Genomic DNA, 14520 nt, shown 5'->3' on the forward strand with positions numbered 1-14520 from the left:
TTGTCGGCTTCCAGCAGTTACACCACGTGTTTGTCAAGTCTTCCTATACCTCAGGAAGTTTTAGACCGACTTAAAAAACCTAAACAACCAGTTGAAAACAAACCAAACTAAAATTTTTTACTGAGATGAAATGACCGAAGAAGTTGAAACGGTAGATTTGACACCACAAACAAAAAGTTCAGAACCATTGTCAAAACCCGTCAAAGAAACTTACAGATGAAGAGAAAAATTCAATAATAGAAAGTGCCAGGTCTGGAAATACAAACCCTAACTACAAAGTCACTTTTCATAAAAATGGAAACGGCTAGTATCTCAAAAAAGAAACAGACTCTCACAAATAAAATATTGAAGTCTGAAGGAGCTTTCGAGACAACAGATGGAAAAGTTTACTTCACTGACCAACAGTTCATTATAGAAACATCTCATTGACTTAGAGTCGAAATATTCTAAACTTTACAACAAACACAAAAAGTTGAAAGGAAAACAAAAACAAATGGCATATGATATTTTATGAAGATGTTGACGACACAACTGTTCCTGCAAGTGAAGTAAAGTCAGAGGAACCGAAAAGTGACGAAAAACCGATAGAAGAAGAAAAACCAAAAACTGAAGATAAACCAAAACCAAAGTTTAGTTTCCAAACTAACACCAAGTCAACCTTCATTAAGCTGGTATGGGTTGGCGTCAAAGACTTATGGCAGCAGGTGGTTATGTAAAGTAAAGAAAAAAAATATTTTTTTTTTTTATAAAAATGCCCCCATATAGAATGGATAGAAAGTCTGCTAGAATAAAAGCAGAGTTACAAAGATATGGTTGGAGAGTTTCGAAGAAGTTTAAATATAGGAAGGGAAGACCCATAAAAAGTCTATGACAAATTGTCTGGTCTTCGCTACGAAATGGATTTGGAAACAGCACGTGCCAATTATCCAAACAGACTAGAGAGGTTAGAAGAAGAACGTCTTATGAACATGCCTTTCGATGTGTTAAACATTGCATGAAATAAAAAATTTATTTTTAAAAAAGTGACATTTTTTTATTTTATTTGAAATGTACGCTGAGTTTGTTGGAGAAGACCGTTGGGAAACTTGTTTGTTAGATGAGAAATATGAAATGGCATACCATTTTTAAAACAATATATTTTTACATATATTAAATGCTTCAGGTTGAAAAACAAAGAACAAAAGTAGCAGATACAAAACCGTTAGACTATATCTTTACAAAATGCTGGTAGGACTATTTCAGATGAAGAAATTTCATCCGAGCATACAGGTTTGACTATCCAATTCGTTGGCTTCAAAGTCCTTCAGATGCAAAGGCAATAGCATTTAGAAGAGTTTTGTTTTCAAATAGAACTAACCATTTATGTTCGCAGTATATTTTCATGGGCAGTATAAAGGTTCTGATGGTCTAATAGACAAATTTGACGAAATGAGAATCTTTACAGTTCGTTCAGACGAAAGTCTTGAGAAAACTCTAAATGACTTTCAAACTCAAATGAACAAATATTATTGGGAATTTCAAGAAAAATACGACTCTTTACTAAATGGAACATACTATCTGAAACTAGAATATGACAAGATGAACTCCACCGTTTCATTTCAAAAGATTGAAATTAACCCTCCAAGAGATACAGAGTTTTTATATTGGAAAGTAGACAAACGTTCTTGGGCACAATTTCTTCGGTTACTAAACCAGAACGAACCATTACCACCAGATGGTCCATTTCAATTTATACTTCCACCAGCAGATTTGACAGTTTATAGAAACGTGTTTGACCCTCAAAATGTTATGTGTCATGCAAGTTTCAGTTCAAGCAACAATAGTTTTCTATGTATTGGTAAGGACTTTTATGACTTTGCTTCTAAATTCTACGAACCACCTAGTAACAGTTTCTCTGACTTTCAAGTTTGGTTCACAACAAATGGTGTGCAACATATTATTCCATTGTACTATGACTTTTATCTCGAATTGTCTTTCATATATAACTACGGAAAAGTGCTGAAAAAGTATTGAAAAATAATGTTTATGTTAGCATGTTAGATCTAACACGTTTTCTAACCACTTTTCTAACATCGTAGAAAACTCATGAAAACAATTTATTTTTGACACTTTCACAAAAAACATAAAAAAAGTGAGTTAAAATGAGATGTTTACTGAACTGGTTGGATGTCGCCTTCACAGGTTATGTAGAATGGTTGACCAGAGTAGTGAAGGAGACCCTTGAGAATTTGTATAATTCGTGGAATTGGACTCTCTCTGTTTGGAAGTTGTATCCAAGGACGCTTGGCAAAGAACTTTATAATGGCTTCCTTCTTTGCTTGCTTTATGTCGTCGTAGGCTGTCCCGTCTGGTACGTCAATTGGAATTCCAGTCGAAATCTCGAGATTCAAGGCAGCCCTTCCAGAAATAGTGGTGAACTTGACCTTGGGCTTCATGACCTTGCGCAAGTAGTCTTTTACGCAGTCGTTAATTTAAATTAGGTAAACTGCCTCGTCGGTAGGTTCGACCTCGACCATTGCTACTGTCAGTAAAAGTACTGCTACTGTCAGAAAAAGTACTGCTACTGTCAGTAAAAGTACTGCTACTGTCAGTAAAAGTACTGCTACTGTCAGTAAAAGTACTGCTACTGTCAGTAAAAGTACTGCTACTGTCAGTAAAAGTACTGCTACTGTCAGTAAAAAGGAAAATTTGAGAGGGTTTTCGACGATAAAGTACTGCTACTGTCAGAAAAAGTACTGCTACTGTCAGTAAAAGTACTGCTACTGTCAGAAAAAGTACTGCTACTGTCAGTAAAAGTACTGCTAGTAGCAGAGATTTTTATCGTTGGTGGTCTGACGGTTAAGCCACAAACGAATGTCCCACGTCCCACCAACCCTTGGTTGTTCCAGCAATTCCAATCTCAATCCAAATCGAAGAGAGACCAAGAGTTCGAAGAAGGTCTGAACCGCTTACGCAAAGAGTATGCTACAGCTCCAATTGAGAGAAAGTTGTTCCCGGACCAAAAAATAATGTTTAGGGTAGATGGTTAGATCTAACCTCATTTCTACCCTCATTTCTACCCTCATGAATTTTCATGAATTTTCATGAATTTTATATATTAATGTTTTCGTTAATTTAAATTAGGTAAACTGCCTCGTCAAATCCTTCTGGCATTCCGAGTCCTTCCATCCGACAGGAAAAAATTTTCCCGACAACAGGAAAAAATTTTCCCGACAACTGGAAAAAATTTTCCTTCCGACAGGAAGAACTCTTCCAGTTGTCCGTCCGTAAACCATTCAAATTTTCGAAAATTGAGAACTTTTTGGTCGAACTTCAGAAAAAGTTTTTCCTTCCAACAGGAAAAAATTTTCCTTCCAACAGGAAAAAATTTTCCATCCGACAGGAAAAAATTTTCCCGACAACTGGAAAAGTTCTTCCTTCCGACAGGACACAAACGAATGTCCGACGTCCCTCTTCCTGAACGCCTTCCCAAACCAGAGGAACCTAAAGCACCAGCCCCTGCACCTCAGTTCCAGCAAGTACCTCTGAATTACTACCAATTTCCACCTCAAGGTTACTACCCACCACAAGGCTTCCCGAACTACCCTCCTCAGCCTATGCCTTACTGCCCCAACCCTTGGTTGTTCCAGCAATTCCAATCTCAATCCAAATCGAAGAGAGACCAAGAGTTCGAAGAAGGTCTGAACCGCTTACGCAAAGAGTATGCTACAGCTCCAATTGAGAGAAAGTTGTTCCCGGACCAAAAAATAATGTTTAGGTGAAGAGGTGAGATCTCACCCGTTTTCTCACCTCTTTTCTCACCTCTTGAATTTGTCATGACTTCTTCGTAAACTAAACGTAAATGTTTTGTGAAGAATATAGCAACAGTCTGAATTCCGGCGGTTGCTTTTTATACAAAATTCATGCAGGAAATTCTTGAGTTTTGGTTGAAAGAATACGGTGGAGCCAAATGTGGCTCGACCTCAAAACAAGCATTTTATGAGCTTACAAAGGGTGTTATGAATGAATTCAGCAACATACATCCTGACCTCGTTCATTTTGTTGCTAAATTCAGTAAAAATATATTTTAGGTGAAGTGGTGAGATCTAACACGTTTTCTAACCTCATTTCTAACCTCTTGAATTTTCATGAATTTTATATATTAATGTTTTCGTTATGCCACTTTGTGCCGTCAGTCAGTCAGTCAGTCAGTCAGTTTAGGAAATTTACACCAAAAATAATGTTTAGGGTAGAAGGTTAGATCTCACCTGTTTTCTCACCTGTTTTCTCACCTGTTTTCTCACCTCATGAATTTTCATGAATTTCCTTAAGATAGAAAAAATAAAATTAGTTTTATTTTGTATTTTTTTGTATAAAAGATATGATTTCAGGGATTTTTTTGACGAAGTGTTAATGTTCACTTCGTCAAAAAATAACAGTTATCTAATGAAAAAGTGTCATTTTTTTCATTTTTTTGTATTTGACGAGAATGTTTAGGGTAGAAGGTTAGATCTAACCTGTTTTCTCACCTGTTTTCTCACCTCATGAATTTTCATGATTTCATCGTAAATGTTTTGTCAAAACTTCTTCGTAAATGTTTTGTCAAAACTTCTTCGTACATGCTTTGTCAAGACTTTTTCGTACATGCTTTGTCAAACATGAACGTATATGTTTTGTCAAACATGAACGTACATGTTTTGTCAAAACTTCTTCGTAAATGTTTTGTCAAGACTTCTTCGTAATGAGCGTAAATCAGACAAAAATATATTTTAGGTGAAGTGGTGAGATCTCACCTGTTTTCTCACCTGTTTTCTCACCTCATGAATTTTCATGATTTCATCGTACATGCTTTGTCAAGACTTCTTCGTATATGTTTTGTCAAAACTTCTTCGTTTATGTTTTGTCAAACATGAACGTACATGTTTTGTCAAACATGAACGTACATGTTTTGTCAAGACTTCTTCGTACATGTTTTGTCATGATTTCATCGTAATGAGCGTAAATCAGACAAAAATATATTTTAGGTGAAGTGGTGAGATCTCACCTGTTTTCTCACCTGTTTTCTCACCTCATGAATTTTCATGATTTCATCGTAAATGTTTTGTCAAAACTTCTTCGTTTATGTTTTGTCAAACATGAACGTACATGCTTTGTCAAGACTTCTTCGTACATGTTTTGTCATGACTTCTTCGTAAATGTTTTGTCATGATTTCATCGTAATGAGCGTAAATGACCAAAAAATAATGTTTAGGGTAGAAGGTGAGATCTCACCTGTTTTCTCACCTCTTTTCTCACCTCATGAATTTTCATGAATTTTCCCGAAATAAAAAATAAAGTTAGTTTTATTTTTTTTCATTTTTTTGTATTTTTTTGTATGTAAAGATATGATTTCAGGGATTTTTTTGACGAAGTGTTACTCTTCACTTCGTCAAAAAATAACAGTTATATAATGAAAAGTGTCATTTTTTTCATTTTTTTGTATTTGACGAGAATGTTTAGGGTAGAAGGTTAGATCTAACCTGTTTTCTACCCTCATTTCTACCCTCTTGAATTTTCATGAATTTCCCCGAAATAAAAAATAAAGTTAGTTTTATTTTATTTATTTTTTTTATTTTGTATAAAAGATATGATTTCAACAATCGGCACAACAACAATTCAAACAACAGCACCAAACTCGTTAGTCATGAATCCAACATCTATGTTAGTAGAAATGAAAAGCTTCATTCCTTCTTCATATACTTTCGAAACAAAAATCCAGAAGATAAAGCAAGAACTTTTAACAAGTAATTTAGACTGTAGTGCGAAAGATGAAGAAAATGAAGAATATCTTTATGAAATGCAGGACATTATTGACCATTTGCCTAAACTACCTGAAATTCAGCAACAAAAACTCACTATTCCTGAATTCGACGAAATTGAAGTGAAACCAACTGACTCAGTAGAAATAAAGAAGTTCATACGTAAGGTAAATTATGAATTCCTTGGTTTTCATTGCAACCATAAGGTTATGGACAAAGATTGCGATATGGTATATAAGAATGTTTCTGACATATATAAATCTGAAGAATTTAAGACATACGACAACTTTGTTTCGTTAGTTGCTGAATGTGTTTGGGAAATAAGAGATAAAGATAGAAGAGGCAAAGTATGGAACAAACAGATAAAACCAGCAGCTTTTGAGTTAAAGAAAACCATTGACGCCTTAGTTGTTTTAGCAGGTAAGGTTTCAGAATATAACGCAAAAATGAACCCGCAATGTTCTAAATGTAAAGCAGCAATTAGGAAATATAACTACTCCGTCAAAGAGATAGAACGTATGCGAAACGACTATGCAGACTTAAAGAAAGAAGCAGAGAAGCCGGTAGAAAATAAAATGGACATGTTAGAATTTCTGAACAAAAACTATCCAACAGCAGAAGATTTCCTTCTATCTGACGTCAAGAAGAAGTATAAAGAAACTTTCGGTATCGTTAAAACTTTTGACATACTGACAGAAGAAATAGAAGCTACGAAATTGTTTAGAATTTCAAATATACATCGTACAATTCATGTAAAACGCTTGTGAAAAAACTGGGGTGAGAAAACAGGTGAGAAATGAGGTTAGATCTAACCTTCTACCCTAAAATATATTTTTGTCTGATTTACGCTCATTACGAAGAAGTTTTGACAAAACATTTACGAAGAAGTCTTGACAAAACATGTACGAAGAAGTTTTGACAAAACATTTACGATGAAATCATGAAAATTCATGAGGTGAGAAAACATATACGTTCATGTTTGACAAAACATTTACGAAGAAATCATGAAAATTCATGAGGTGAGAAAACAGGTGAAAAAACGGGTGAGATCTCACCACTTCACCTAAAATATATTTTTGTCTGATTTACGCTCATTACGAAGAAGTCTTGACAAAACATGTACGATGAAATCATGAAAATTCATGAGGTGAGAAAACAGGTGAGAAAACAGGTGAGATCTCACCACTTCACCTAAAATATATTTTTGTCTGATTTATGCTCATTACGATGAAGAAGTCTTGACAAAACATTTACGAAGAAGTCTTGACAAAACATGTACGAAGAAGTCTTGACAAAACATGTACGATGAAATCATGAAAATTCATGAGGTGAGAAAACAGGTGAGAAAACAGGTGAGATCTCACCACTTCACCTAAACATTATTTTTGCTGAATTCAGCAACAAAATTCTTGATTTCAGGGATTTTTTTGACGAAGTGTAAATCTTCACTTCGTCAAAAAATGGCATAAGATTGCTTCCCTCGGAAAACCGAGAGAAGAACAGCGAGTAAGTAAAAAAACTTAGTCGCCAAAACTCTATGAAATTCATGAATTTCCTTAAGATAGAAAAAATAAAGTTAGTTTTATTTTTATTTATTTTTTTATTTTGTATGTAAAGACATATATGTCAAACATTGAGTTTGAAACAGTTAGAAAGATAGACAATGACACCAAATTGGTTAGAATAGGTGATTTAAACGTAAGATACTCAAAGAAATACAACAAATATTCTTTGTCAGACATTATATTTCCATCTGGAAAGAAAACAAAGGACTGGGTTAGAATTGCTTCTACTCAGAAAATTTTGACAAGAAATCCTGAGCTTATGATATCGGTAAGATTCTATGGAACTGCAGCATATCTCATCGACAAAAGTTTATACCAATAGTTTTGTTATGGTTAGACCCAGTTGTTGGATATAACTTCATAACATATGGTTCATTCGATACGGAACGTTGCAGTGAAGGCTTACTTTACATCGTTCAGAAACCGAAGGACTTCAATACAAAGAGATATAAGATAGGAAGAACATATAATATAACTCAAAGATATGACAGTACAGTCAATAGAGTCAAGGTTGTGTTTGTTAATGATATGAGAGCTGCAGAAACAGAACTACTTGAAAAGTTTGAGAAAATGTATGGTGCTCCCATAAAAGGTAAAGAAACGTTTGAAGTAGATAAGATAGATAAAGCTATAAAATTATTTGACGAAGTTGCTGAAAAATACATGTAAAGCGTTTATTTTTGGTCTTTTGTGAAAGTCAGAAAATAACGCTAATTTTTTATAAAATATTTTTTTATTTTGTATGTAAAGACAGATATGTCAACAACAGAGAACACAACAACTGCTATCGTTCATGAAGCTATAAATGAAGAATACGAGTACATACAGTTTAACAAACAACTCCGTCTCATTCGTTCGGTCAAAGACGATATGTACCAAATGCAAAGTATTTTGACAGCATGTTTTGCTCCAGATACTAAGAAACCACAAGACTGGTTTAGGAACCAAAGCACTATTGAACTATTAAATGAAGCTGAAAATTCGACTACGGATTTTTTCGTAGTCGCAAAAACTCGAGTAAGTAAAAAACCGCAGTTGCCAAAACTCTATGAAAACAGTGAAGAACAGCGAGTAAGTAAAAAACCCCAGTCGCCAAAACTCTATGAAAACAGTGAAGAACAGCGAGTAAGTAAAAAACCCCAGTCGCCAAAACTCTATGAAAATCGTGAAAAATTGCCAAACGGTTTGAGAGGATATTATGTACATAGACTTCTTGTAAATGCTGTTGCAATGTGGGCTTCGCCTCGTTATGCTTGGAATATTTACAGACTTCTTGACGAAATTCATAGACAAGAACGTGAAGAGCTAGAGAACAAGCTTGAAGCAAAAGACAAAAGCATTCAGAAAAGAATACCACGTTCGGTACCAAAAGGAAAGGAAAAGAACTATAAGTATATGATTTATACTGAAGAGATGGAAAATGAAGAAGATAAAGATATGGTTATGTTGCATTTAGTCAGAAGAAACAACAAAAGCTTTTACGACCTTGCTAAGATTTACAAATCTGACAGAAATTGGTTCTATCGCGAAAACTTACCGATTTCAATGACCCCAAATGAAGATGTGAAACAAATAGTTCAAGATACGTTACCTCAAACACACTATGATATGAAAGGTTGTACAATACTTACATTCAAAGAAGACTTACCGCTACTGAAAGAAAAAATAACAGAGTATTTTGACAACTTCAAACAAGTAGGGTAGATGAACTCTTTATTTTTATTGACTTTTTACAATTTGAACTTTGTTTGCGTAGATATGAATTCTGAAAGAAGTATGAGGGTCTTGTATGACTTTGTACTTCTCCCATAGTTCATGTCTGTCAAACTTACCTGCCATGGACTCTTTCATAAGTTCCATGAAATCGTCTTCGGACAATCCGGGGAAAAGTATAATGTCAGTAAGTATTCTTTTAACATCCTTACTTAAACTCTTTGCTGTCTGTACACATATTACGACTGAGATGTTAAAGTGTCTGAGCTTCTTAAGAATTCGACACATGTCTTGTTCTCTGTTCTTTAACAAAGGATGAGAAGCAAAGTCATCTAAGATAAGAAGACATCTATGAGGGTATGTCTTCCAATCGTAAGATTGCAATTTCTTCGAAATGTATTCTATCTCTTTCTGTTTGTTTCTGAAGTGTTTCTTCTCTAATATTCTCTGCATTTCCTCATTTGGGTCTTTAAACTTAGAATTTATATACTCATTTATAGCATTATACTTCAAAACTCTTCTTTGGTACTTCTTTATCCAATCTAACAACTCAGTATCCTTTATACATACTAACTTAGACTTCTTTATAATATCTTTGAACGAATTGACGGTTTGGTCAAATTGACCAGAAGTACTACAAATAACAACTAACTCATAGAATGGGTTCTTCTCATCTAGTTCTTGTTGTTGTGCAGCCATTTTAAGATAGGTGAAAGTCTTACCCGACCCAGGTGGTGCGATTAGACCTGTTATACCATTCTGAGCAAATAAGAACTTGTCATGTATAGGCTTTATCTGAGCATTTTCTAACTTCCTCTTGTTCTTATTTAAAACATTCTCAAATTTCTTGTCAATGTCAGCAAACTTTTTTCTAACATATTTTTAGAAAAATTAAAATTTTTATCTTTTAGAAAATGTCTAGCGATTTCGCTATCTATATTCGAGACAAGCTTTTCGACAGCAAAACATCTGTCGACCATAAAATCTTACATAGTGTAAACAAGAAAGGTGAATTTGTTCTAAAGTTCTGTTTCTGGGAATATGACAAGAACCATAAAACATTAAGCAGAGCAGTCTTAAAATTTGTCAATGACAGACTTGTTGACAGAGATGACGCCTCTTGGAGAGATGAAGTCCAACAAACTTCTTAGAATGCAAAGAAGACACATGCGCTGTTCTTGAAGATGAAATAGAAAACAGAATAGATGAGCTATTAAAGGACAAAGAACTTTTACATAAATATGGTTCTGAGAAATTTGACATAACTCCACCAGAAAAGAAGAAGAGAGAAAAGAAAGAAAAGAAAGTAGAAGAAGAGAAGAAAGAACCTGAACCAGTTCCAGAGAAAAAGAAATTTGACATGTAAAAATAAAATTTTATTTTTAGAACATTTCTGGGTCAATGTCAATGTTCTCTTCCTCTTTAGGGGCAAACACTGGCTTAGACTCTAAAATCTTTTTACCCAATTTACCTTGAACTTCAACTATCTTAGACTCATAATATTCATAGTCGTCTGCTTTCTTTGGTTCATAAGGTATAACAAGTTTGTATGCTTTACCTTCTTCGAGTTTTGAGAACTTTCTGTCAAAATTTTCTTTGACTGTCAACATACCGTCAATGTATAAGTCTTCAAAAGTTGCACCACTTTTTCTAACAACAGCAAACTTAACTGGTGCAATGTTCCAAATTTTGTCAAATGTAGACTTTTCAAAATGGTAGAAGTAAACATTCAAATATGTGAATGGGTCTAGTTCTTCTTTAAGTCCTGACATGTACTTGTTTACTGAGATGAATTTTGTCATCTTTTCTATCGGATAAAAAAATATTTTTTTTTAAAATTTACTCAGAAAAAATTTTCTTTGTATATACACCATTCTGAACATCTAAAAGACTTTTGACATTTGCCAAGAATGTTCATTTAGACGCTGTCATATAACCATATTCTTGACAATATTGTTTATACGAATCGTACAATGACCTTTCATCTAATGACACAAAGTCAGTTTCATCTATGAACAGTTCATATACACTCTTGTTTGCTTCTAACAATGTTTGTCTCTCTTCGGTATGTGGAATTTGTCTTGGATTGAACTTAGAAATATCTAATGTCATAAAGTATGAGAACAAGTGGTTGTAAAAGTCAGATGTCAAAGTTTCTGCTAAGTCGTCAAAATATTCTGTATCTTGCATATGAGAATCTGACGTTCTGACAACTACATATCTTCTGTCAGAACTTTCTAACTTCATCGGAACAGCATTGTTTGAAACCATAATGAAGTTTGCAACATTTTCACACACTCTTGGTCTTTATACTTTCTTTCAACAACTCCAACTTTATCTGTTTAAGACTCTTCAAAGCATCTGAGTTCAAACTTTTGTTGTATCTATACTTTGAAGTTCATTGCAAAACTATAAGTTTCATATTCTCTATTGAGGAGTTAAACTTGCCACAGATGTTTTCTAAGTTTGTCATATTAGGGTTCGAATAACCTTCTAACAGTTTGCACAAAATATCTGTAAAGAAAGTATTCTTACCAGTTCCTTGTTTTCCAATTATAATGAGAGCAGTTTCATTTTTAGCACTTGGATGTTGTAAGATGTTTGCAAAACCAACATAAGATATACTCATAAACCTTTTCGTTTCCATTGCATATAATTTCTTTGACATGGTCTAACCAAGCTTCTATAATATTTTCTTTCCATTCTACTTGTTCATATTTATATCCAGTGAAGATAGAATAGAAGTTTGGAGAAGGTGTATAGAACTTTATACCTCGAACTGAAAATCTTCTAACTTTGACAATAAGATATCCCAAGCATCTAACATCTTCATGCCAACTTGTACGACTTTTATTTTCTTAAGTTTCTGTCTACATTCTTGTTCAGACACTATTGTTGCTCTTGGTTTGTTAAAGACAACATCCCATTCTTTCATGACATAACATTCTGGGGCAGAGTCAACATAAATGACTAAACGTTTCAAATTCTCGACTGCTTTGTTATAGTCTCTAAATGGACACATATTTCTGAATGCTTGGAAGTCATAAAATCTGAAACATCTATTCTGTACATTTTTATAAAAATAAAAAAATAATATTTTTTTATTCTTGACTTTGTTGTTCCATTTGTTTGCATTTGTTGTTCTTGAGCTATTTGTTGTTGAAGTTGTTCTTGTAATACAATACTTTCACCAGTTGCATCTTCCAATTCGAAACTTTCTGCCGTCATTGACAAATACATAGGACATAAAAGTTTTACAGGAACAAGTTTGCGTCAACTAATGTCAACGTTATACTTGCCAAAGTGTTTGAGTTCACTAAGGTTGAAAATTCTGCATTCGAATGAACAATAGGCAAACCAGCAGAGAAAGTATTGTTTATACGCATAAGTATCTTTTGGTCATAATAGTTTCTGTCGACATTCGAATAACACTTTGAACCTAAGTTTGAAACAATATATAAGATTGGTGTGCTTAATGTCAATGGAATAGACATTCCTTGTATGACACCTTTTCCTGTTATAGGAAACTGTTGGTAGTAAAAACCAGAAATAAGTTTTGTATTATAGCTCATATCGTTTATAGTAAACTCAGTCGGACATCCAAACATAATGAAACCTGCTCTAGTTGCAGCACATGTTACACCCGTACTTAAAGTATTAAATAAGTCAACAAAACCTGTTGGTGGTATATCTGAGTAAGTATCTTCAAAGGAGTATTTTTTACCATTCACAACAATAAAGTCTTCTGGTGTCAAAAGAGCAAAACAGGCTTTAGTCGTCATTGTGTTTAAGGTTAGTTTACAATATCGTCCTTGAGGACTTTGTAAGTTTGTTGTTATAGAATTATATGACTCAGGTTTTTAGTCGTAATAGTATAAACCATTATGTCTTCTGCCATTTACTTAGCAAATAAATTTTAATGAAATGTTGTGGTCGTCAAATATTTTTATAACGTCTGGGAAACTATATTTTAAGTTCAACGTTTCACCTCCTTTCATAACGTATATCTTGTCAATGGCATTATATGAAACACCACAGCAACTAATGTCGGGTTCTATTTCTTTGATGTTTATATCGTCTGCCTCTGTCAAAAGTTTCAATAGTTCTTTCAAAACTTCATGAGGTGCGATGACATATGAGTTCACTTTTACAGGGTTGTGTTCGACAAGTTTAACATTATACTTAAAGCTTGACAAATCTTCTCCTGAGTTTGAAGTTTGTCTTTCAGTTGTTGGTAGTCGTTTCGAATATCTGCAACAGAACTTAAGTCTCTGCTAACTTCAGGATATGTTGTGTTCTTTTACAGGAACAATTGTTATACCATCTTCGTCTTCGTATGGTTTCCCCTTCAACATCTCTGTCTTTGACATTGACAATAACACTTTGATTGTTTGTTTGAGTTGGTGAATTTAACTTCACATCTGCCACCGCCATTAAACCTTTTGAAACACTTACGCTTCTATTTTTCGGAAATGACATTTTACTTAGAATAAAAAGATGGACGTATTCGGATATCTCTTTGAATTGAAGCAAAACAAAGTTTATACTCACAAACAATACAAATACATTGACAGAATAGTTCTTTACACAAACAATGGAAAATGTTATAGAATAGCAGTCTTTGCTGAACCAAAATATTTTCATAAAGCAAAGAAAGTTGGTATAACTGAAATGGTGAAAGTTCTTGAAGCAGACAAAAATATAACTTCAAAACTTACAGATATTACTAAGGAAAGTTTATAATACAATATTATGTCAAAACTGGCGTACTGTCAATATTTGACGGAGAGAAGTCAGTTCAAGAACAACTTACTGACCTGCTGCCAAAATCTGCTCGATGGAAGCTGTCGTTATGCCAATCTGAGGAGCCCCAGCAGGTTTCATCGAAACGAATCTTCAAAAGAGCATCTTCCGTGAAAAGTGCTATTGGTTTTGTAAACTTCTTTGCTTTCAATTCATCTGGACCGTCTCTGTCACCAGTATATTGTATTTGTACAGTACCAACAGTTGAAATACCCCCATAAAGTCTTCTGAGTCAGCAAATGGAATGCCAAGCCAAAATTTGAACGGTCTCCATTTGTATATTGAGTTTTTTGACCTCCTGTATGAGTCTACTTTCACATATGGCATAATAGAACTTTGCATTTCAGGGTTAATGGTTGTTGTGAAGTTGTTGTTAAAGTTCATAGCATCTAATGTCAAGTTGTATGACCTCATATCCTCAACTGTAGAATATTCTTCTCTTGGATAATATTTGCCATCTATGTTTTATATGATATTTAATACCGGGGTTGTAGAAACAAGAATAGTCATTTATAGTTCGTCTGAACAGTACAAACATAGTATCTGCATGTTTCATTGCAGTTGTTAAAGCAATATCTGTTCTTGCACCTGGGTCAGCACTTTGGTTTCCAACTTCACCTGCAAAGTCTTTGACAGATATTTGGTGTATAGGGAACATAAGT

General features: G+C 34.0%; 7 protein-coding genes and 1 pseudogene across 8 annotated transcripts, besides 1 other annotated feature; 5 read left to right on the top strand and 3 right to left on the bottom strand.

Annotated features, from left to right (window-relative positions):
* Window positions 1-14520: part of a mobile genetic element that runs on past both edges of the window.
* TVAGG3_0451320 (uncharacterized protein) lies at window positions 1363-2013 on the top strand (the record flags this gene model as incomplete). The annotated part of the gene is made up of 1 exon (XM_051234636.1): window positions 1363-2013. One exon carries the CDS (start codon window positions 1363-1365, stop codon window positions 2011-2013), a length of 651 nt encoding a protein of 216 aa, XP_051104366.1.
* On the top strand, window positions 3438-3761 carry TVAGG3_0451330 (uncharacterized protein; the record flags this gene model as incomplete). The annotated part of the gene is made up of 1 exon (XM_051234637.1): window positions 3438-3761. One exon carries the CDS (start codon window positions 3438-3440, stop codon window positions 3759-3761), a length of 324 nt encoding a protein of 107 aa, XP_051104367.1.
* On the top strand, window positions 5606-6544 carry TVAGG3_0451340 (organellar and viral DNA polymerase type B; the record flags this gene model as incomplete). The annotated part of the gene is made up of 1 exon (XM_001308605.1): window positions 5606-6544. One exon carries the CDS (start codon window positions 5606-5608, stop codon window positions 6542-6544), a length of 939 nt encoding a protein of 312 aa, XP_001308606.1.
* TVAGG3_0451350 (organellar and viral DNA polymerase type B) lies at window positions 7682-8011 on the top strand (the record flags this gene model as incomplete). Its single annotated transcript, XM_001300396.2, has 1 exon — window positions 7682-8011. A coding segment is annotated over one exon (330 nt), but the record flags the coding sequence as incomplete, so codon positions are not given.
* Window positions 8099-9046, top strand: TVAGG3_0451360 (KilA, N-terminal/APSES-type HTH, DNA-binding family; the record flags this gene model as incomplete). Its single annotated transcript, XM_001300395.1, has 1 exon — window positions 8099-9046. The coding sequence occupies one exon, from the start codon at window positions 8099-8101 to the stop codon at window positions 9044-9046; it is 948 nt and encodes a 315-aa protein (XP_001300396.1).
* TVAGG3_0451370 (protein of unknown function, DUF4106 family) lies at window positions 9062-9508 on the bottom strand (the record flags this gene model as incomplete). The annotated part of the gene is made up of 1 exon (XM_001300394.2): window positions 9062-9508. One exon carries the CDS (start codon window positions 9506-9508, stop codon window positions 9062-9064), a length of 447 nt encoding a protein of 148 aa, XP_001300395.2.
* On the bottom strand, window positions 10438-10857 carry TVAGG3_0451380 (protein of unknown function, DUF4108 family; the record flags this gene model as incomplete). Its single annotated transcript, XM_001300392.1, has 1 exon — window positions 10438-10857. The coding sequence occupies one exon, from the start codon at window positions 10855-10857 to the stop codon at window positions 10438-10440; it is 420 nt and encodes a 139-aa protein (XP_001300393.1).
* Window positions 10970-12127, bottom strand: TVAGG3_0451390 (annotated as a pseudogene). Its single transcript has one exon. A coding segment is annotated over exon 1 (1158 nt).

Source organism: Trichomonas vaginalis, chromosome V (assembly GCF_026262505.1).
Source record: "Trichomonas vaginalis G3 chromosome V, whole genome shotgun sequence".
Classification (NCBI taxonomy): Eukaryota; Parabasalia; order Trichomonadida; family Trichomonadidae; genus Trichomonas; species Trichomonas vaginalis.